The 20,727-nt window shown below is 44.8% G+C and overlaps 1 protein-coding gene across 6 annotated transcripts in view; it reads left to right on the top strand.

The window, feature by feature from the left end:
* LOC106565592 (disco-interacting protein 2 homolog B-A) overlaps positions 1-18,978 on the top strand; it is a 74,592-nt gene extending 55,614 nt beyond the window's left edge. For 3 of the 6 annotated variants that reach the window (XM_014132886.2, XM_014132882.2, XM_014132881.2), the window contains 26 exons: positions 1,186-1,250; positions 1,358-1,451; positions 1,551-1,670; positions 5,690-5,804; positions 8,088-8,227; positions 8,791-8,927; positions 9,224-9,304; positions 9,405-9,532; positions 10,338-10,452; positions 10,584-10,785; positions 10,958-11,070; positions 11,456-11,479; positions 12,392-12,472; positions 12,598-12,721; positions 12,830-12,951; positions 14,714-14,825; positions 15,480-15,589; positions 15,842-15,972; positions 16,144-16,312; positions 16,389-16,559; positions 16,958-17,019; positions 17,117-17,174; positions 17,302-17,376; positions 17,566-17,740; positions 18,007-18,130; positions 18,324-18,978. In XM_014132886.2, the coding sequence (XP_013988361.1) occupies positions 1,186-1,250; positions 1,358-1,451; positions 1,551-1,670; positions 5,690-5,804; positions 8,088-8,227; positions 8,791-8,927; positions 9,224-9,304; positions 9,405-9,532; positions 10,338-10,452; positions 10,584-10,785; positions 10,958-11,070; positions 11,456-11,479; positions 12,392-12,472; positions 12,598-12,721; positions 12,830-12,951; positions 14,714-14,825; positions 15,480-15,589; positions 15,842-15,972; positions 16,144-16,312; positions 16,389-16,559; positions 16,958-17,019; positions 17,117-17,174; positions 17,302-17,376; positions 17,566-17,740; positions 18,007-18,130; positions 18,324-18,576 (3,101 nt within the window). In that variant the 3' untranslated portion in view covers positions 18,577-18,978. The remainder of the gene's footprint in view (positions 1-1,185; positions 1,251-1,357; positions 1,452-1,550; positions 1,671-5,689; positions 5,805-8,087; positions 8,228-8,790; positions 8,928-9,223; positions 9,305-9,404; positions 9,533-10,337; positions 10,453-10,583; positions 10,786-10,957; positions 11,071-11,455; positions 11,480-12,391; positions 12,473-12,597; positions 12,722-12,829; positions 12,952-14,713; positions 14,826-15,479; positions 15,590-15,841; positions 15,973-16,143; positions 16,313-16,388; positions 16,560-16,957; positions 17,020-17,116; positions 17,175-17,301; positions 17,377-17,565; positions 17,741-18,006; positions 18,131-18,323) is intronic. The other 3 variants (XM_014132884.2, XM_014132883.2, XM_045691640.1) reach the window with 2 other exon arrangements.
* Positions 18,979-20,727: the final 1,749 nt, after the last annotated feature.

Raw genomic sequence — 20,727 nt, 5'->3', positions numbered from 1 at the left:
GGGGGAACTTAATGGTTGTTTAAGGCATATTGAGCAGGGCTAGAGGCTCTACAGTGAAATAAGAGAATAATCGCTAACCAGGACAGAAATGGACAAGGCATATTGATATTAGGGAGAGGCATGCGTAGGGGTCCAGTGAGTGGTTGGGCTGGCTGGAGACACGGCGATTAGCAGGCCGGGGCTAGCAAGCTAGCAGAAGGGGCTTAGAGGGACGTCTCGAAGGAGGAAAGTCTGTTTTAGGCTCTGCGTGCGGTGACGTCGATTGACCAGTCGTGATGGATTAGTAGAGTTCCGAGTAGCAGAGGGGTCCAAGTCCAATTGGCAAAATAGGTATAGTGGCCCAAGAAATATGCTGATGGATCTATTCAGCTAACAGTCCAATATGCTCTAGACAGCTAGCGGGCCGCAGCTAGCGGGCTGCGGCTAGCAGGCTAGCAGCTGGGCATTCAGGGGACGTCGCATTGTAGGGGCCAGTTGAGTACCCCCTCGAGCAGATTACCTCGTAGTCCACTTGTGAAGGATCGGCAGGCTTCCGTGCCCCGTACCGGCAGTAGAAGGGGTCCGGGTATTGTAGCCTAGGAGTGGCTGATGGACCTCTTCAGCTAGCTGGGAGAATGGGCCTAGCATGGGCTAGCTCCAGGCTAATTGGGGCTTGCTTCGGGACAGACGTTAGCCAGGAGTAGTCACTCGGATAGCAGCTAGCTAGCTGCAATGTTCCAGGTGAAAAGGTCCAGAGCTTGCGGTAGGAATCCGGGGATATGGAGAGAAAATATGTCCGGTAAGCTCTGGTTTGAGTCGCGTTGTACAAACTGGCGAGAGCTTACCGAGCTAAAGGTTAGCTGATGACGGCTAGCAGTGGTTAGCTGACTACTAGCTAGTAGCTAGTGAGCTGGCTAGCTGCTGTTGGGGGATTCCGGTTCCGAGGTAAATAAAAATACTTTAGAAAAGATCAGATCCACACCACATGGCGGGTTGCAGGAGAGTATTTTGAAGTTGAGGTTTACAAAAATATAAAAGAAGATATGCGAAGAAGATATAAAAAGATATATATACATGGGACATGACAAGACAAAGGACAAAGACGTCTGACTGCTACGCCATCTTGGGTTTTGACGATGATACACAGGGAAGAAGTGTTTGAAGGATGCTTCTCATAGGGACTTATCTATTTGTTTCTGTTCTTAGGTGAGACATTAGTGAACGTTCTGGACTTTAAAAAGGACATGGGCCTGTGGCATGGAGTTCTCACGGTGAGAGTGTGTGGGTGTTTGTGGATGGGGGGATAATAGTTACAGGTAAACTGATTTCATATTATATGTATTTCCGTTCAATAAGTTGTATTTTGTTGTTCTTTCAGAGTGTAATGAACAGGATCCACACTATCAGTGTGCCCTATGCTGTGATGAAGGCTTGCCCTCTCTCCTGGGTTCAGAGGGTCCACATACATAAAGGTAGTTACACTACCCACACCTCCACACCCTCTCTCTCCGTGTGACCATGAGAACACTGTGATGTTCATGTACTCATTTGTCCCTCCTCTCCCCCCATAGCGCGCGTTGCCTTGGTGAAGTGTCGTGACCTGCATTGGGCCATGATGGCACACAGGGAACAGAGGGACACCAGCCTGGCATCACTGCGCATGCTCATCGTTGCTGACGGAGCCAATCCCTGTGAGTGTGAAATGTAGTCCATGCAGGGAAATGTAGTCTGTGTGGAAGCCACACTGGAACTACAGATGGCAGACATGTTTGGAACTGGTCTGCGTCCCAGTAAGCAAAATTACGTTGAAAAGACTTTAAGACGTCTTTTGCGTTTTAGGTACTGAATAAAAGGTGAAAATACTTATTTTCCATATGTCGAAAATACTTATTTTCCGGATGTTGAAATCAGGTGCATTGTAGGTGCTGAATGAAAGGTGAGAAGATGTCTTTTCTGGCCGTCAAAAATATATATTTTCCGGATATTGAAAATACTTAATTTACAGATGTTAAAAATACATTTTTTTCAGACGTTGATTCTATGGCCAAATTTCAACTGCACATACATTCTCAATGAAGTAAGCATTGTATCACAATAATACTTTTTCAAGGCTCTTACTATAGGAAAAAGGAGCCAACTAAAGATTGCAACAGAATATTTAGTATTACTTTCATCTGTAGCATTTAGTTATGTTAGCTTTTTCAAAAGCTTTGTACCTGGCAGCAATTATGTTCAAACTAATTCAACCTACGTAATAACCGCTCTGGGCTAGGTGGCACCAAATCGTCCCACATACGCAACAGCCAGTGTAATCCCGTGGCGCGATTTTCAAATACCTTAGAAATGCTATTACTTCAATTTCTCAAACATATGACTATTTTACACCATTTTAAAGACAAGACTCTCGTTAATCTAACCACACTGTCCGATTTTCAAAAAGGCTTTACAACAAAAGCAAAACATTAGATTATGTCAGCAGAGTACCCAGCCAGAAATAATCAGACACCCATTTTTCAAGCTAGCATATAATGTCACAAAAACCCAGAAGACAGCTAAATGCAGCACTAACCTTTGATGATCTTCATCAGATGACACACCTAGGACATTATGTTATACAATACATGCATGTTTTGTTCAATCAAGTTCATATTTATATCAAAAAACAGCTTTTTACATTAGCATGTGACGTTCAGAACTAGCATACCCCCCGCAAACCTCCGGTGAATTTACTAAATTACTCACGATAAACGTTCACAAAAAACATAACAATTATTTTAAGAATTATAGATACAGAACTCCTTTGTGCAATCGAGGTGTCCGATTTTAAAATAGCTTTTCGGTGAAAGCACATTTTGCAATATTCTGAGTACATAGCCCAGCCATCACGGCTAGCTATTTAGACACCCACCAAGTTTAGCCCTGACCAAACTCCGATTTACTATTACAAAAGTTTGATTACCTTTGGTGTTCTTCGTCAGAATGCATTCCCAGGACTGCTACTTCAATCACCGATGTTGGTTTGGTCCAAAATAATCCATCGTTATATCCAAATAGCGGCGTTTTGTTCGTGCGTTCAAGACACTATACGAAGTGTAAATAAGGGTCACGAGCATGGCGCAATTCGTGACAAAAATTTCGAAATATTCCATTACCGTACTTCGAAGCATGTCAACCGCTGTTTAAAATCCATTTTTATGCCATTTTTCTCGTAAAAAAGCGATAATATTCCGACCGGGAATCTGCATTTAGGTAAACAGAGGAAAGAAAATAAAGCATTCGGTCGACTCGTGCACGCGCCTAAGCCCACAGTACTCTGATCGGCCACTTGCCAAACGCGATAAAGTGTTTCAGCCAGAGCCTGCCTTGATATCCTTCAGCTTTTTCCCGGGCTCTGAGAGCCTATGGGAGCCGTAGGAAGTGTCACGTTATTGCAAAGATCCTCAGTCTTCAATAAAAAGAGCCAAGATAAAACACCACTTGTCAGACAGGCCACTTCCTGCATGGAATCTTCTCAGGTTTTGGCCTGCCGTATGAGTTCTGTTATACTCACAGACACCATTCAAACAGTTTTAGAAACTTTAGGGTGTTTTCTATCCAAAGCCAATCATTATATGCATATTCTAGTTACTGGGCAGGAGTACTAACCAGATTAATTTGGGTACGTTTTTTATCCAGCTGTGTCAATACTGCCCCCTAGCCCTAACAGGATAAACCAACAGACAACTTCAACTACAATAACATTCTCAGTTAAAAAAAAATCTTGCTATGACTGTGATATATTGTTGTTTATCTACTTAAGTTGAATGCACTGACTGTAGGTGGCTCTGGATAAGATCATCTGCTGAATAATCTAAATGTAAATTATATATTTTTGATGTATAATGAAGCATGCTGGGTATTATGCTAATTAGCCCCGCCCCCAAACAAGTACACATTTGGTCGTGTAGACCAAATCCAAAACTGAACTAATAATAGACATTTAGGCTATGTTTCACAAGTTTGAACCTCACAGTACAGTACGGCACAGTTTTGTACAATAGAGCACAGTAGAGTGCAGTACAGGAAAACATTTATTTGGTAGTGTACACAGTAGAGTAAAGTTTAGTTCATTAGAGTATAGTGCATTAGAATAAAGTAGGGGACAATACAGTACAGCAAAAACCAAGCCATGAGGTCGAAGGAATTTTCCGTAGAGCTCCGAGACAGGATTTTGTCGAGGCACAGATCTGGAGAAGGGTACCAAAACATGTCTGCAGCATTGAAGGTCCCCAAGAGCACAGTGGCCTCCATCATTCTTAAATAGAAAAAGTTTGAAACCACCAAGACTCTTCCTAGAGCTGGCAGCCCAGCCAAACTGAGCAATCACGGGACAAGGGTCTTGGTCAGGGAGGTGACCAAGAACCCTATGGTCACTCTGACAGAGCTCCAGAGTTCCTCTGTGGAGATAGGAGAACCTTCCAGAAGGACAACCATCTCTGCATCACTCCACCAATCAGGCTTTTATGGTAGAGTGACCAGACGGAAGCCATTTCTCAATACAAGGCACATGACAGCCCGATTGGAGTTTGCCAAAAGGCACCTAAAGACTCTCAGACCATGAGGAACAAGATTCTCTGGTCTGATGAAACCAAGATCGAACTCTTTGGCCTGAATGCCAAGCGTCATGTCTAGAGGAAACCTGGCACCATCCCTACAGTGAAGCATGGTGCTGGCGTATCATGCTGTGGGGATGTTTTTCAGCGGCAGGGACTGGGAGACTAGTCAGGATCTAGGCAAAGATGAACGGAGCAAAGTACAGAGAGATCAGACTGGGGCGAAGGTTCACCTTCCGACAGGACAACGACCCTAAGCACACAGCCAAGACAACACAGGAGTGGCTTCGGGACAAGTCTCTGAATGTCCTTGAGTGGCCCAGCCAGAGCCCGGACTTGAACCCAATCGAACATCTCTGTAGAGACCTGAAAATAGCTGTGCAGCCTAGCTCCCCTTCCAACCTGACAAAACTTGAGAGGATCTGCAGAGAAGAATGGGGGAAACTCCCCAAATACAGGTATGCCAAGCTTGTAGCGTCATACCCAAGAAGGGACGAGACTGTAATCGCTGCCAAAGGTGCTTCAACAAAGTACTGGTCTGAATACTTATGTAAATGTGATATTTCAGTTTTTATTTGTAATAAATTAGCAACAATTCCTATAAACCTGTTTGTGCCTTGTCATTATGGGGTATTGTGTGTAGATTGATGAGGAAAACATTTTTTAAAGTACATTTTAGAATAAGGCTAACCTAACAAAATGTGGAAAAAGTCAAGGGGTCTGAAAACCTTCCGAAGGCACTGTAGATGTCCGGAGTGGACCAAATCTGAACCAATTATAGACGTCTATGTTTGGGCCAAATATAGACCAGTCCAGACGTCTGTGGATGTTGAAATCAAGGCTGGTCTAGACCGGACAAAATCTGAACCAAACATAGACGTCTATGATTGGTTCAGATTTGGTCCAGTCTGGACAGGACCAAAAAACATTGTTGTCGGTAAATGCTTAGTGGGATTGCACCTTCCAGGCAGTCAGTGGGGCTGACATACAGCAAATAGGACAATTGCAAGTGATAAATAAAGCCCTGTATGGTTAGAATGGGTACCCTCCAAAAATGGTCAGTGTTATGAGATGTCATTGTTGTTGAGTCTCTCTCTCTGTCTTTGCCTCTCCCTAAGGGTCGGTGTCGTCCTGCGATGCCTTCCTCAACGTGTTCCAGATCCACGGGCTGAAGCCAGAGGTCATCTGTCCCTGTGCCACCTCCCCTGAGGCCATGACGGTGGCCATCCGCAGGTAGGATGGGCTGAATCGGTCTGCTTAGCGAAAGTAACAGTTTGTGTTTTGTTTTGCTACTTGGCCAAATGTTATTTATTTATTTGTATTTATTTAACCTTTATTTAACTAGGCAAGTCAGTTAAGAACATATTCTTATTTATAATGACGGCCTACCAAAAGGCAAAAGGCCTCCTGCGGGGACGTGGGCCTGGGATTAAAAAAATAAATACAATATAAATATAGGACAAAACACACATCACAACAAGAGAGACACAACACTACATAAAGAAAGACCTAAGACAACAACATAACAAGGCAGCAAAACATGACAACACAGCATGGTAGCAACACAACATGACAACAACATGGTAGCAACACAACATGGTACAAACATTATTGGGGAAAGTCAACAGCACAAAGGTCAAGAAGGTAGAGACAACAATACATCATACAAAGCAGCCACAACTGTCAGTAAGAGTGTCCATGATTGAGTCTTTGAATGAAGAGATTGAGATAAAACTGTCCAGTTTGAGTGTTTGTTGCAGCTCGTTCCAGTCGCTAGCTGCAGCGAACTGAAAAGAGGAGCGACCCAGGGATGTGTGCGCTTTGGGGACCTTTAACAGAATGTGACTGGCAGAACGGGTGTTGTATGTGGAGAATGAGGGCTACAGTAGATATCTCAGATATGGGGGAGTGAGGCCTAAGAGGGTTTTATAAATAAGCATCAACCAGTGGGTCTTGCGACGGGTTTACAGAGATGACCAGTTTACAAAGGAGTATAGAGTGCAGTGATGTGTCCTATAAGTAGCATTGGTGGCAAATCTGATGGCTGAACGGTAAAGAACATCTAGCCACTCGAGAGCACCCTTACCTGCCGATCTATAAATGATGTCTCCGCAATCTAGCATGGGTAGGATGGTAATCTGAATCAGGGTTAGTTTGGTAGCTGGGGTGAAAGAGGAGCGATTACGATAGAGGAAACCAAGTCTAGATTTAACTTTAGCCTGCAGCTTTGATATGTGCTGAGAGGACAGTGCACCGTCTAGCCATACTCGCAAGTACTTGTATGAGGTGACTACTTCAAGCTCTTAACCCTCAGAGGTAATAATGACACATGTGGGAAGAGGGGCATTCTTCTTACCAAACCACATGACCTTTATTTTGGAGGTGTTCAGAACAAGGTTAAGGGTAGAGAAAGCTTGTTGGACACTAAGAAAGCTTTGAGTATAAGACTGTATCATCTGCATATAAATGGATGAGAGAGCTTCCTACTGCCTGAGCTATGTTGTTGATGTAAATTGAAAAGAGCGTGGGGCCTAGGATTGAGCCTTGGGGTGCTCCCTTGGTGACAGGCAGTGACTGAGACAGCAGATTTTCTGACTTCATACACTGCACTCTTTGAGAGAGGTAGTTAGCAAACCAGGCCAAAGACCCCTCAGAGACCCCAATACTCCTTAGCCGGCGCACAAGAATGGAATGGTCTACCTTATCAAAAGCTTTGGCCAAGTCAATAAAAATAGCAGCACAATATTGCTTAGAATCAAGGGCAATGGTTGACATCATTGAGGACCTTTAAGGTTGCGTTGACACATCCATAACCTGAGCGGAAACCAGATTGCATACCCGAGAGAATACTATAGACATCAAGAAAGCCAGTCAGTTGATTATTGGCAAGTTTTTCCAACACTTTTGATAAACAAGGCAAAATAGAAATAGGCCTATAAGAAGAAAGGGTTTAAAATATCTGACCCAGATGGGTTTTTGGGGTCAAGTTTAAGGAGCTCCTTTAGCACCTCGGACTCAGTGACTGCCTGCAGGGAGAAACTTTGTAGCGGGGCAGGGGAAAAAGAGGGAGACGCATCGGCGATAGTCGCATTAGAAGGGCTTGGAGACAAGGAAATGTTGGACGGGCAAGGAGGCATGGCTGAGTCAAATAGGAATCCTGACTTAATGAACTGGTGATTAAAGAGCTCAGCCATATGCTTCTTGTCAGTAACAACCACATCATAAACATTAAGGGACATGGGCAGCTGTGAGGAGGAGGGTTTATTCTCCAGGTCTTTAACCATTTTCCAGAACTTGGGGTTAGACCCACAGACAGAGAACTGCTCCTTAAAGTAACTGACAAACACATGTGTTTGTAGTACCCTGAGTTACCTCTGGAAAAAATGTAATGAAATGTATGTTACAAAATGCACCTTCAATAATATAATTTTTCTACGGATACGAGGACTGTCTTTCGGCAGTGTGTGTATATTTTGTGTAAAATCCCTGTCCTCTCCTGTACCTTTCTGTGTGCAGACCGGGGGTGCCGGGGACGCCCCTCCCAGCCAGGGCCATCCTCTCCATGGGGGGTCTGAGTCACGGTGTCATCAGGGTCAACACGGAGGACAAAAACTCTGCCCTCACCGTGCAGGATGTGGGTCATGTGATGCCTGGAGGTGAGGAGGGGGGATGCACAGTATTGAAGACAGAGAGAAAAGGAGGATCTCACTTGAGAATGATATCAGGAGTGAAATCCATGTGTATGTGTGTAATTGGCGTACAAGGGCTATAGTAACTACTCACGAGAGTATGATTCCAAACCACCTCCACTGCAGGTCCATTTTTAAATATGAATGTGTTTGTTCCCGGGGCCACCCGCACATAAAATGTATGCACGGATGACTGGAAGTCAATTTGGACAAAAGTCTCTTCCAAATGGCATATATTACTATTATTATTATATTTGTTTCTTTATGTGTTAGTTGGTTTCTGTAATTGTATGTGCGTTATTATTCCTGTACATGTATTTATCTGTGCAGCTGCCTCTGTGTCTATATCTCTGATGTGTATAGTGAAGCCTGACTGTCTCTGTGTTTCTATCTCTGATGTGTATAGTGAAGCCTGACTCTGTCTCTGTGTTTCTGTCTCTGATGTGTATAGTGAAGCCTGACTCTGATTCTCTGTGTCTATAGCTCTGATGTGTATAGTGAAGCCTGACTCTGATTCTCTGTGTCTATAGCTCTGATGTGTATAGTGAAGCCTGAAGGGCCTCCTCAGCTCTGTAAGACAGATGAGATAGGGGAGATCGTGGTGAACTCTCGTGCAGGAGGTAACATGTACTATGGCCTACCAGGAGTCACAAAGAACACCTTTGAGGTACGGACCCACAACCATTCGATTCCCCCTTATGTGTTACATACTGTATGGGGGAACATGGTCAGACACCTGGTCAGGACCTGGTCAGACACACCAAACACTGAACATTCAATATGCTTACCAACACGTTTTCTATTAGAAATGTTAAAAATGTCTGTCTGTCTGTCTGTCTGTCTGTCTGTCTGTCTGTCTGTCTGTCTGTCTGTCTGTCTGTCTGTCTGTCTGTCTGTCTGTCTGTCTGTCTGTCTGTCTGTCTGTCTGTCTGTCTGTCTGTCTGTCTGTCTGTCTGTCTATAGGTGATTCCTGTCAATGCTCTTGGTGCTCCTATTGGAGAGATCCCTTTTGTGAGATCTGGACTCCTAGGCTTCGTAGGACCCGTAAGTAAGACTGTCTTGTGTTTGTGTGTGTGTGCGTGTGTCCATATCCGTGTGCAGTGTGTGCAGTGTGTATTGAATGCTGTGTCTAACCCTTCTACAGGGCAGTCTGATATTTGTGGTGGGGAAGAACGAAGGCCTGCTGATGGTGAGTGGGAGGAGACACAACGCTGATGACTTGGTGGCCACAGCACTGGCCGTGGAGCCTGTCAAGACTGTGTATCGTGGGAGGTGAGTACTGGGTGTGTGCATGCGTATGTATTTGAAGGGACAGTGGATGAGGTCTGTGCTGTATGTGCTCGCTGTGAGTCAGGTATATTGGGGATTGAGCATAGAGATGTATATAGATCATTACTTGGAAATAACCTGTTTTTGCATGGACATTGCCATTGAGGGCTTCCACCAGTTTAAAGTAGTCAACTGGGTGGGGATTCCTATGGGTTGGGAGCGATCAGCCAATGATCAAAATGTGTTATCTTCAAATTGGTTTGCCTAGTTTGTAAATGGCTTTAAGCTATATGACATCATCTAGTGGCCACAATAAATGAATGGCACACAAGATTTGGTTCAAGACTCCAGTACACCAATATTAGCTTTCCAATTTTTTTTTTATCTAAAGAAAATGGACTACTTTAAACTGAAGATAGCCTCAATGTCGCTGCTCATGCTGTCACAGACTCCATAATTTCACAGATGCAACATTGCAGTCTCTATGGCATTAAGCTCTGTTTGTTGTGTATCACCACTGTCATCTGGTGGTTATTAGTGAGCACGGCAGGCCCATAGTGCACTCGCAATATGAGTGTATGTATACAGCATGTTTCTGTGTGGGATGTGGGGGTGTATTGGCTCCGAAAAGAGAATCTCAAGCTGTGAAAATGCTTGTTATCAGAGCAGTTTTGTGTGTGTAGGAATTGCAGTGTTCTCTGCTTTATGTGTGGATGTACATATACAGTTTATGGAGGGAGAGGTCAATATCTATGAGTGTGACTATGGATCCTTGCAGACATTCTAATTGTGTGCGTGTGTGTGTCAGGATTGCGGTGTTCTCTGTGACAGTGTTCTATGATGAGAGGATAGTGGTTGTGGCAGAGCAGAGGCCAGATGCCAGTGAGGAGGACAGCTTCCAGTGGATGAGCCGAGTACTGCAGGTAGCTAACCCCCCTACAAACACCTCTTTCTTGGTACATTCCAAAATGAACACCACAGTTTTCAATGTACTCTAAACACTTCATTAGAGAAGTTGTCTAACTGAGGGGTGTTGTGTGTGTCCACTGTCCAGGCCATTGACAGTATTCACCAGGTGGGTTTGTACTGCCTAGCCCTGGTGCCTGCCAACACATTACCCAAGACCCACCTGGGAGGGATCCACATCTTCGAGACCAAGCAGCACTTCCTGGACGGCAACCTGCACCCCTGTAACATCCTCATGTGCCCCCATACCTGTGTCACCAACCTCCCCAAACCACGGCAGAAACAGCCAGGTACAGTAGGCTCAGTTCACGGGATCATACAGCAAAACTTGGCAACTGGTTGGCTTACAGTGGCCATGACTTTTGAGCTAGGGACTTTATTGTGAATATTGTGAAAATGCATCTCTCTTTGTCTCTCTCTTTATCTCTCTCTCTTTCTCTCTCTCTCTCTTTATCTATTTAGTGGGTGTGGGTCCAGCCTCCATCATGGTGGGGAACCTGGTAGCAGGGAAGAGGATAGCCCAGGCAGCAGGCAGGGATCTGGGCATGATCGAGGACCAGGACCTAATCAGGAAGGTAGGACCACCTCAGGACCTCTCTCTCATCATCACACCAGTTAGAAAGGACCCACATGCACGGTGGCCCATAGCATGGTAGGGACAATAGCGGTATCTGGTACTACTAACCTGGTGGTAGCCAACACTACAAACAATGGCATGCCTACTGCCGGATAGTCACGTTCGGTGTGCTGTTGGTCTGCCGCCATATTGGTTGCAGACAGCGGTCCAATATGGGCTTGCCTGCAGTGGTGTGCTGCCTCTTTGCCACCAGTGGTCCAGTAAGTGTTTGCTTGTTGGGTAGTTAGACCGGACAAGATAGCTGGTAAACCATGTGAGCAACATGATGCATTCTTTCTTCTGTCCTAATGCACCCGTCTCTCTCTGTATGTAACATTACATAGCTCCGTATGTGGCCTACTATGATGGTAAGAGCTACTGCCCCCTCCCTACCCACCACACCCTGGTTCTTCCTTTGCTTCTGTCTGCAATGTGCTGTACAGTGACGCGCTATATGTGAATGGAGTTATTTTTCAGTTGCACACGCAAATATTTCTATGGATGCATCGCTAAGTTCTGGCAAGATGTGAGATCTTGCATGGTGTCAGAAGTGACGCTCTGAATCTGCACGTGCTAATGTATTATGCAATTTTTTTCCCCTTCTGCATCACAGCACAGTTATGGGGACAGTCTGTCGTGGCATCTCTTAATGTCACCTGATGCCCCATGCCTTCCATTGGCTCCCATCACCTCCTGAATGTTCAAAACATTACACACACAGACACACACAGGCCTTGCAGGTCTGCAGAATTGTTTGGACTCCAAGGAAGGCCCTGCAAGCCATCTTCCCGAGATCCAAACATCAATATCTGCTCTTCATGTGCTTTGCTGTTTTTCCCCAAACGATTTCTTCCCATAATTGCTGTTAGCTACAACTTAAATCAGTTTTTCATTATTTTAAGGAGTAGTTTGGCTAATGCTGCATGGTGTAGATTGACAATTGTCTTGATATTTTGCCAATGGGAGTGACAGTTGCCTTCCTCCTGGTAGAAAAGCTACCTACGGAGGACATTTTGGCTCCAGGGCTATTTACTGCAGTGCACCTGTATTGACCATCTTCATGTCCTTAGACTTACTGTAACTTAAGGGAATTAATTTGAGGAAATTCAAGTTCTGTCAGGTTCGTCCCATCAGCAAAATACAACTCCTATTAGATTTATTTGTAGTTATTTTGTGTTGATATCAATAGATGTTTTTCCCCTCATGTTGATATACAATTGATATGCATATTGATACGATTGCTATGTAATGACGTTTGACCCTCTCTTTTCTCTCCTCAGCACCAGTTCCTGTCCGAGGCTCTACAGTGGAGGGCACAGACTGACCCAGACCACTGTCTCTATGTGCTGCTCAATGCAAAGGTAGCACTCTCACTCGTATAGACTCACTCTCACACGTATTACAGTAAACAGAACCCCCCAAATACAGTTGTGCCCACTTGTAAATAAACCCCTTGCCCCTACCCTCTCTAACTCCTGTGCTTTAGGGGGTAGCGGTATCCACAGCAACATGTGTGCAGCTACATAAGCGGGCGGAGAAGATTGCAGCGGCGCTCACAGAGAAAGGCAGCATCAACACCGGGGACAATGTGGTGCTGCTCTACCCTCCTGGTGAGTCCTTTCTGTCTGTCCGTCAGACTCTGAGAAGTGGCATAGCCGTACCTGTTGAGGATGACTTAGAGTTACAGTCTGTCTTTGTCTCTCTGTCTCACTCTCTAGGTATTGACCTGATAACCTCCTTCTATGGCTGTCTGTATGCTGGCTGTGTTCCTGTCACTGTCAGACCTCCTCATCCACAGAACCTGGCAGCCACACTTCCCACTGTCCGCATGATCATCGACGTAAGTGTGTGTGTTTGTGTGTATACAGTTGAAGTTGGAAGTTTACATACAACTTAGCCAAATACATTTAAACTCCGTTTTTCACAATTCCTGACATTTAATCATAGTAAAAATTCCCTGCCTTAGGTCAGTTAGGATAACCACTTTATTTTCAGACTGTGAAATGTCAGAATAATAGTAGAGAATGATTTATTTCAGCGTTTTATTTCTTTCATCACATTCCCAGTGGGTCATAAGTTTACATACACTCAATTAGTATTTGGTAGCATTGCCTTTAAATTGTTTAACTTGGGTCAAATGTTTCGGGTAGCCTTCCACATGCTTCCCACAATAAGTTGGGTGAATTTTGGCCCATTCCTCCTGACAGAGCTGGTGTAACTGAGTCAGGTTTGTAGGCCTCCTTGTTCGCACACGCTTTTTCAGTTCTGCCCACAAATTTTCTAAAGGATTGAGGTCAGGGCTTTGTGATGGCCACTCCAATACCTTGACTTTGCTGTCCTTAAGCCATTTTGCCACAATTTTGGAAGTATGCTTGGGGTCATTGTCCATTTGGAAGACCCATTTGTAACCAAGCTTTAACTTCCTGACTGAGGTTTTGCTTCAATATTACCACATAATTTCCCTTCCTCATGATGCCATCTATTTTGGGAGTGCACCAGTCCCTCCTGCAGCAAAGCACCCTCACAACATGATGCTGCCACCCCCGTGCTTCACAGTTGGGATGGTGTTCTTCGGCTTGCAAGCCTCACCCTTTTTCCTCCAAACAAAACAATGGTCATTGTGACCAAACAGTTCTATTTTTGTTTCATCAGGCCAGAGGACATTTCTCCAAAAAGTAATATCTTTGTTCCCATGTGCAGTTGCAAACCGTAGTCTGGCTTTTGTTATGGCGGTTTTGGAGTAGTGGCTTCCTTGCTGAGCGGCCTTTCAGGTTATGTCGATATAGGACTCGTTTTACTGTGGATATAGATACTTTTGTACTTGTTTCCTCCAGCATCTTCACAAGGTCCTTTGCTGTTGTTCTGGGATTGATTTGCACTTTTCGCACCAAAACGCATCTCCTTCCTGAGTGGTATGACGGCTGCGTCGTCCCATGGTGTTTATACTTGCATACTATTGTTTGTACAGATGAACGTGGTACCTTCAGGCGTTTGAAAATTGCTTCCAAGGAAAACCAGACTTGTGGAGGTCTACAATTTTTTTTCTGAGGTCTTGGCTGATTTCTTTTGATTTTCCCATGATGTCAAGCAAAGAGGTGCTGAGTTTAAAGGTAGACCTTGAAATACATCCACAGGTACACCTCCAATTGACTCAAATTATGTTACTTAGCCTATCAGAAGCTTCTAAAGCCATGACATCATTTTCTGGAATTTTCAAGTTTTTTAAAGGCACAGTCAACTTAGTGTATGTAAACTTCTAACCCACTGGAATTGTGATACAGTGAATTATAAGTGAAATAATCTGTCTGTAAACAATTGTTGGAAAAATTACTTGTGTCATGTACAAAGTAGATGTCCTAACCGACTTGCCAAAACTATAGTTTGTTAACAAGAAGTTTGTGGAGTGGTTGAAAACAAATTTTAATGACTCTAACCTAAGTGTATGTAAACTTCCGACTTCAACTGTATGTGCTATCTTTTGATCAAGTCAGTGTATGAGGATGGGTGCTTTTTTATGAGCATGGTGTTTGAGTGTAATTATTTTGGTCTTCCAAGGGTAGACAAACTAACATGTTGTTTGTGGTGCCTCTGTCTGTCTCCAGGTCAGTAAAGCTGCCTGTATCCTTACCACTCAGAACCTCATGAGGATCCTGCGCTCTAAAGAGGCTGCTGCCACTCTGAACATTAAAACATGGCCGACAATCATAGACACAGGTACCAAAGACCAGGGGTTCTTAAACTTTTTGCTCCCGGGGACCCCTTTTGTGGTAGCAAATTCATCAGTGAGGGACCCCCTCATATTCAGAACACAACTTGAGTGAGATAAAAAATAGCATACAATGAGTTTTACTATGACTTTGGCAGTGCATGGCCGGATGAACCAAGTCTCAGGCCCTGGGATGGAACATAGAGCATCTCTTTTTTGTTGTTGCAAATTTCCTGCAATTCTACACATTTTACCATGAGGCAGAGAGAACACTTTGCTATTTAAAGTTTAAATTACAGTGCATTTATGTAAAGTATTGAGTTGAAAGTTGAAAGTTGGTGGACTACTGTGGATACCAATATCCCTGTGAGCTTCCCAGGCACATGATGCCCAGGTTCACGAAAATGTATTGTATATAAATGATATTGTATTATATTATACCCTCTAAACTTATTCCACGGATCCCTTGGACAAAATTTGTTTAATCTATTTAAAAAAAATATATATATATATAATGCTTGCTCTGGCTGCGTACCCCTAAAGTACCTCCACACCCCACTTTGAGAACCCCTGCCATAGAAGATCTCACATACAGAACATACCTAACCATATAACCTGAGCCAGAGAACCTCAACCTTGTTGTGCATGTTCCCTTCTTCCAGATGACCTCCCTCGCCATAGACCCCCCACGATCTACAAGCCCCCCACGGCAGAGATGATCGCCTATCTGGACTTCAGTGTGTCCACCACGGGTATGCTCACTGGGGTCAAGGTAAGGTCATCTACAGGAGGCTACCGCTGGGTCTCAATACTCTAAAACAGCCCCAGATAGTTTGTAAACCTATGGTAGCCCATAAGCAGCCTGCCATCGGCAAAGTAAGTAGCCAACGGCCCATTTTGCTCATCTGCTTTAGTGGGCCAATGGCGGTAGCCATAACCATGGCTTTAGCGGTTGATTCTGCTTCTCTTATTGGTTGTTTCATTGTGATATGTGTGTGATTGGGTGTGTGTCTCTGGCCATCAGATCTCCCATGCTGCGGTCAGTGCTCTGTGTCGCTCCATCAAGCTACAGTGTGAGCTCTACTCCTCACGCCAAATAGCCATCTGCCTGGACCCTTACTGTGGCTTGGGCTTCGTACTGTGGTGCCTCGCAAGGTAACACACACACACACACACACACACACACACACACACACACACACACACACACACACACACACACACACACACACACACACACACACACACACACACACAAAGGGTATCTTTATCTCTCTCGCTTACACACATACGGAACACACACCTTCTCTTGTTTCCTGTGTGTAGTGTGTACTCGGGCCACCAGTCCATCCTAATCCCTCCTATGGAGTTGGAGAGCTGTCTGCCCCTGTGGCTGAGCACCCTGAGCCAGTACCGCATCAGAGACACCTTCTGCTCCTACTCTGTCATGGAGCTCTGCACCAAGGGGATAGGCACGCAGACAGAGATACTCAAAGTGAGTACAACACATGTACACACATACACACACACACACACGCACACGCTAACTCTTCTTCTCTCTTCCCTTCCAGGCGCGGGGTCTGAACCTGTCATGTGTGAGGAGCTGTGTGGTGATAGCAGAGGAGCGTCCTCGTCTGGCCCTCACCATGTCATTCTCCAAGCTGTTTAAGGACCTGGGCCTCTCCCCCCGCGCTGTCAGCACAGCCTTTGGATCCAGGGTCAACCTGGCCATTTGCATGCAGGTATTCAACCAGCTAGAATCAGTTCTGTGAGGAGTTACTAGGCAACAGGGAATTTTATAAGATGGAAGCATAACTCACTTGTTTGGAAAGATAGACTTTTATTAATGGCTAAAGGAAAACATGAATGTTTTGACAGCCATGGCCAATGTTCCTATGATTTGTGGCTGAACCTTGACTCATGTTGGTTGATGCGCTAACCAGTGTCTCCCTGAACTGGAGGCTAAAGCCTTCTGTTAACTCTACATAATAGAAGAGTCACATGTAAATAGAGGACTCTTAGGGTTGTCTGCGAGGTCAGTTAGTACAGCAGGACCTCCCTGTATGTCTCCTCAAGGACTGATCCATGTACAGTGGATGTGTATCAGAGTTTTCAGTCAGGTTTTCTGTGTGTTTCTCAGGGAACCACTGGACCGGACCCCTCCACTGTGTATGTGGACATGAAGTCCCTCCGTCATGACAGGTGAGAACATATGTGTGAGCAGCTTTGACGCTGAGGATATTTTTGTTTTTACAATATTGAGTTCACCATCACAATGTGCTTTCACTTTCTGTCTCAGGGTGAGGCTGGTGGAGAGAGGAGCCCCTCAGAGTCTCCCTTTGATGGAGTCTGGAAAAGTAAGTCACCCCTGATGGATCCACACACATTAAATTCCCTTTTGTATTCAGATGCAAGATGTGTTGTTGTGGGAGTTTGTTGTTCACCATCTGTCTCTCTACTATCACTGTCTATCACTTTCTCTAGATCTTACCAGGAGTCAGGGTGATCATTGTGAACCCAGAGACCAGAGGACCTCTAGGAGATTCCCATCTAGGAGAGGTGAGGGGAGAGAGAATGCTAATATTAGATTGAAAATGTCAACATGTGGCATAGATAAAAGGATGGGCAATAGGAAGGGTATAATTAGGAAAAACGCATATTCCTGTCAATAACCAACAATTCTCCTCATACATTACTCTCCTATTCCATCCTTAACTGTACATTGTCCCCTACTCTGCGCTCTGTCAGATCTGGATCAACAGCCCTCACAGTGCCAGTGGCTACTATACCATCTATGGAGAGGAGAGCCTGCAGGCCGACCACTTTAACACCAAGTTGAGCTTTGGAGACCCCACGACCCTGTGGGCCAGGACTGGCAACCTGGGCTTCGTCAAGAGGACTGAACTACTGGATGCCGCTGGGCGTGAGTGGCTGGGCACGGTCAGGGATATGGAGGCTAACCCTAATGGCTAACATAAAAAGGGAGGGCTATAGATGCTAATGTTAATGGTTAAGATGAAAAGGGAGGGCTGTGGATGCTAATGAATCAAATTTAAATGGAGGGCTATGGAGGCTAACACTAATGGCTAACATGAAAAGGGAGACATACTAGGGATCTGATTAGGGCTAAATTAACTATCCCAACATTCACAGTATTCAACATATTTGTTTGTCCCTCTCTGTGGTCAGATCGTCATGACGCCCTGTTTGTGGTGGGTTCCCTGGATGAGACTCTGGAGCTTAGGGGACTGCGCTACCACCCCATCGACATCGAGACATCTGTGTCCCGGGCTCACCGCAGCATCGCAGAGAGGTCAGAACACTGGAGGGTCCCAGGAAACCTTACTTATTGTCCAATTGGTTTATTTGTGTTTTCATAATTGGAGGGAGATGAAGAGATTTCTTAGTGTGTGTTTGTTTGTGTGTGTACGTGCGCACGTGTGTACTGCATCTTTGTCAGACATTTGATTTTATTATAACCCCTTTTTAACATGTGTCCCATGCAGTGCGGTGTTCACGTGGACCAACCTACTGGTGGTGGTGGCTGAGCTGTGTGGCTCAGAGCAGGATGCCCTGGACCTGGTGCCCCTGGTCACCAATGTGGTGCTGGAGGAGCACCATCTTATCGTGGGCGTGGTGGTCATCGTGGACCCGGGGGTCATACCCATCAACTCCAGGGGAGAGAAACAGCGCATGCACCTCCGGGACTCCTTCCTGGCTGACCAACTGGACCCCATCTACGTGGCATATAATATGTGAGGGGCCAGGCGGATGGGCTGGGCAAGTCATCGTATGGTGGAAAAAATTACGGCTGTTGGAGTGGGGGTTAGGAAGAAAGTAGTTTGGACCAACCTGCTCCATAGACAGAAAATGCATGGTACCACAATGGGCAGTAGGAGGGGGTTGGCTGCACTTTATCGCACTGTATTGACACAGCCCTTTTTGGGGTGCATGTGGTTCAAATCTTAGGTCTTTTGCATTCCACGTCTGTTGGATTTCAAGGGGCACTGTTGTGTTTTGAGATGTACACTGTATAAAATGGTGTATATATACAATACCAGTCAAAGGTTTGGACACACCTACTCATTCCAGGGTTTTTCTTTATTTTTTACTATTTTCTACATTGTAGAATAATAGTGAAGACATCAAAACTATGAAATAACACATATGGAATCATGTAGTAAGCCAAAAAGTGTTATATTTTAGATTTGAGATTCTTCAAAGTAGCCACCCTTTGCCTTGATGACAGCTTTGCACACTCCTGGCATTGTCTCAACCAGCTTCATGAGGTAGTCACCTGGAATGCATTTCAATTAACAGGTGTGCCTTGTTAATTTGTGGAATTTCTTTCCTTCATGCATTTCAGCCAGTCAGTTGTGTTGTGACAAGGTAGGGGTGGTATACAGAAGATGGCTCTATTTGTAAAAGACCAAGTCCATATTATGGCAAGAACAGCTCAAATAAGCAAAGAGAAATGACATTCCATCATTACTTTAAGACATAAAGGTTAGTCAATACGGAACATTTCAAGAACTTTGAAAGTTTCTTCAAGTGCAGTCGCAAAAAACGTCATGCTCTATGATGAAACTGGCTCTCATGAGTAACCGCCACAGGAAAGGAAGACCCAGAGTTACCTCTGCTGCAGAGGATAAGTTCATTAGAGTTAATTGCACCTCAGATTGCAGCCCAAATAAATGATTCACAGAGTTCAAGTAACAGACACATCTCAACATCAACTGGAGACTGGGTGAATCAGGACTTCATGGTCGAATTGCTGTAAAGAAACCACTACTAAAGGACACCAATAAGAAGAAGAGACTTGCTTGGGCCAAGAAACACAAGCAATGGACATTAGACCGGTGGAAATGTGTCCTTGGAGATTTTTGGTTCCAACCGCCATGTCTTTGTGAGACGCAGGGTAGGTGAACGCAGGATCTCCGCATGTGTGGTTCCCACCGTGAACTATGGAGGAGGAGGTGTAATGGTGTGGGGGTGCTTTGCTGGTGACACTGTCTGTGATTTATTTACAATTCAAAGCACACTTAACCAGCATGGCTACCACAGCATTCTGCAGCGATAAGTCATCCCATCTGGTTTGCGCTTAGTGGGACTATCATTTGTTTTACAACAGGACAATGACCCAACACACCTCCAGGCTGTGCAAAGGCTATTTGACCAAGAAGGAGAGTGATGGAGTGCTGCATCAGATGACCTGGCCTCCACAATCACCCGACATCAACCCAGTTGAGATAGTTTGGGATGAGTTGGACCGCAGAGTGAAGTAAAAGCAGCCAACAAGTGCTCAGCATATGTGGGAAAGCTGTGTGTGCAAAGCTGTCATCAAGGCAAAGGGTGGCTACCTTGAAGAATCTCAAATACTAAATATATTTTTATTTGTTTAACACTTTTTTGGTTACTACATGATTCCATATGTGTTATTTTATAGTTTGTATGTCTTCACTATTATTCTACAATGTAGAAAATAGTAAAAATAAAGACAAACCCTTGAATGAGTAGGTGTCTCCAATCTTTTATCTGGCACTGTATATACATACACACACACAAAAGTATGTGGACACCCCTTCAAATTAGTGGATTCGGCTATTTCAGCCAAACCCGTTGCTGACAGCTGTATAAAATCGAGCACACAGCCAGGCAATCTCCATAGAGAAACATTGGCAGTAGAATGGCCTTACTGAAAAGCTCAGTGACTTTCAACATGGCACCGTCAGAGAATGCCACCTTTCCAACAAGTCAGTTCGTCAAATTCGTCAACATTAAGTGCTGTTATTGTGAATTGGAAACGTCTAGGAGCAACAACGGCTCAGCTACGAAGTGGTTGGCCACACAAGCTCACAGAACAGGACTGCTGAAACGCATAGCGCATAAAAATTGTCTGTCCTCGGTTGC

This window comes from Salmo salar, chromosome ssa12 (genome assembly GCF_905237065.1).
Source record: "Salmo salar chromosome ssa12, Ssal_v3.1, whole genome shotgun sequence".
NCBI lineage: Eukaryota > Metazoa > Chordata > Actinopteri > Salmoniformes > Salmonidae > Salmo > Salmo salar.
The sequence above is the reverse complement of the archived record's forward strand: the minus strand, read 5'-3'. Positions and strand labels throughout refer to the sequence as shown.